The 2,072-nt window shown below is 58.8% G+C and overlaps 1 protein-coding gene across 2 annotated transcripts in view; it reads left to right on the top strand.

The window, feature by feature from the left end:
• Positions 1-1,655: 1,655 nt before the first annotated feature.
• Positions 1,656-2,072, top strand: part of TMED2 (transmembrane p24 trafficking protein 2) — a 5,789-nt gene continuing 5,372 nt past the window's right edge. For both annotated transcript variants that reach the window (XM_010720083.3, XM_010720082.3), the window contains exon 1: positions 1,656-1,949. In XM_010720083.3, coding sequence (XP_010718385.1) covers positions 1,671-1,949 — 279 coding nt within the window. In that variant the 5' untranslated portion in view covers positions 1,656-1,670. The remainder of the gene's footprint in view (positions 1,950-2,072) is intronic.

Below are 2,072 nucleotides of genomic sequence, written 5' to 3'. Positions count from 1 at the left end.
CCTCCCGCCCTCGCTGCGCCGCTCGGGGCCAATGGCACGCACCGGGCGGGCCGGGGGAGGTGCCGCACATGCGCACTGCCGCCGTGCGCTGCGTGCCGCCGTGCTGTGCCGCGCCGGGGGGGGAGGGATGCTCGCCCCGGCTCTCGCTATAGCGGGATGCGGTTTGGATTTTCAGGATTTTTACCTTCGGGGGTGAATGTGCACTTTTGGATGTTTTTACTGTGCTTAGAGGTGCTCTGGTGGATCTTTAATGTGCCCTGAATGATTGTAGGTTCTAATTCCACATCTTGCTGTCCGTGCTGCAGGAATAACTAACGCCTCGTCGGTGAGCTGAGAGCTGGGGCTGTGCAGCCTGGAGGGGAGAAGGCTCCGGAGTGAGCTGAGCGGCCCTTCGTATCTAAAAGGGCTGTAATAAAGAGGGAGACGGAGATGGGACAAAGGGAAACGGTTTCAAACCAAGGGGGGGTGGGATTTAGGCTCGATATAAGGAAGAAGTTTTTACGATGTGGGCAGTGAGGCACTGCACAGGGTGCACAGAGGGATGGTGGTGCCCCATCCCTGCAGACAGCCACAGTCAGGGGATGGGGCTGTGAGCACTGCTGGAGCTGTAAGTGTCCCTGTGCACTGCAGGCAGTGGGAACAGACTGCCTTTAATGTCTCTTTTCAACTCAAATGATCCTATTCTAATTTTTTCTATTCTAAACTCCCTCTCATGCTGCCAGCAGGCACTCATCTTCATTGATCTGGGTCATAAGTGTCCAGACATCTGAGCTTGATATTCAATTGCCTAATTTATAACAACAGTGCTATCCTATGATGTCTGCTTGTTGTTCATGAAGCTTCTTGCCAAAGGAACACTACACATACTGCCCAAAGTTCCAGAGCATGGGGATGAGTCACAGCACAGTCATCCATTCCTGGCCAACACCACTTAGGAAAGCATGAAAAGAGGCAGCAGAAATGAGCACAGTATTTGGAGAGTGCTCTGTGTACTTCTGGGGAGCAGACAGGCTGCAAAGCGAGAATTGTGTCAGAGGTACAGGAGGTGTTCATACCACCATCAGGATCCAGCAGCAAATCATTTCCCCTCATTATGTATGAATGCTACTGGCAAGACTAAAATCACTTGGAGACCAACAGAAACCCAAGGCAGCGGCTCAGGCTGTGGAGGCAGTGGGCTCAATCCACAACGAAGGCTTGCTGTGGCTGTGGGTGTGACAGCCACGTCAGCAGCGCAGCTCCCACTCTGTGGGGCGAAGGTGCTTTACCCACACAAATCGAGTATTTGGATTACAGCTGTCATACAGCTGAGGGCAAAAACGTACAACGCCTGAGCAGCACCGCGAGCACAGCCCGCCCGGCAAAGCCAAAGGCTCTTCAGAAGTGCGCAGCCCGCGCTCCGCAGTTGCCAGGCAACGCCTCCTCTGCTGCTCATCCAATGCCGCTCTGCCCTCCGGTCTTCTCTATTTTGATAGGCCCGCTCTCCCCTCTTCGCGCTGATTGGCTTCTCGCCGCAACTTGCTCCTCGCTCATTGGTTGCTCTCGAGCACAGGCTCCGCCTCCTACTTCGCGCCTCTCTCTCCTCGGTGTTCGGGCCGTCCCTTCCTCATCAGTCCTTTGACGGCCACCGTAGCACAGGGACGTACGTGGCAGTGGAGCCGCGCCGGCCTATGAGCGGCGGCCCCGTGCCCCGGAAGGGGCGTGGCGAGAGCCGGAAGTCCCCCTCCCCTTTTCCTGCTGCCCGCCGCTCGGTGCCCCTGGGCTCCGCCATGTCGCCGGTGCGGGCGGTGCTGGCGCTGCTGGCCGCACTGGCGGCCCCGGCCGCCGCCTACTTTGTCAGCATCGATGCGCACGCGGAGGAGTGCTTCCTGGAGCGGGTGCCGTCCGGCACGAAGATGGGGCTCATCTTCGAGGTGGCTGAGGGGGGCTTCCTGGACATCGACGTAGAGGTGAGGCGGGATCGCCTGACCTTGGGCCTCGCGCTGAGGGGGGGCCCAGCCCTGGGACTGGGCCCTGCGCGCTGGGAGCGGTACGGAAAGCCGAGGCGGTGTGGGTAGGCCTGGGCGGCAGCG

Source organism: Meleagris gallopavo, chromosome 17, assembly GCF_000146605.3.
Source record: "Meleagris gallopavo isolate NT-WF06-2002-E0010 breed Aviagen turkey brand Nicholas breeding stock chromosome 17, Turkey_5.1, whole genome shotgun sequence".
Lineage (NCBI taxonomy): Eukaryota > Metazoa > Chordata > Aves > Galliformes > Phasianidae > Meleagris > Meleagris gallopavo.
The sequence above is the reverse complement of the archived record's forward strand: the minus strand, read 5'-3'. Positions and strand labels throughout refer to the sequence as shown.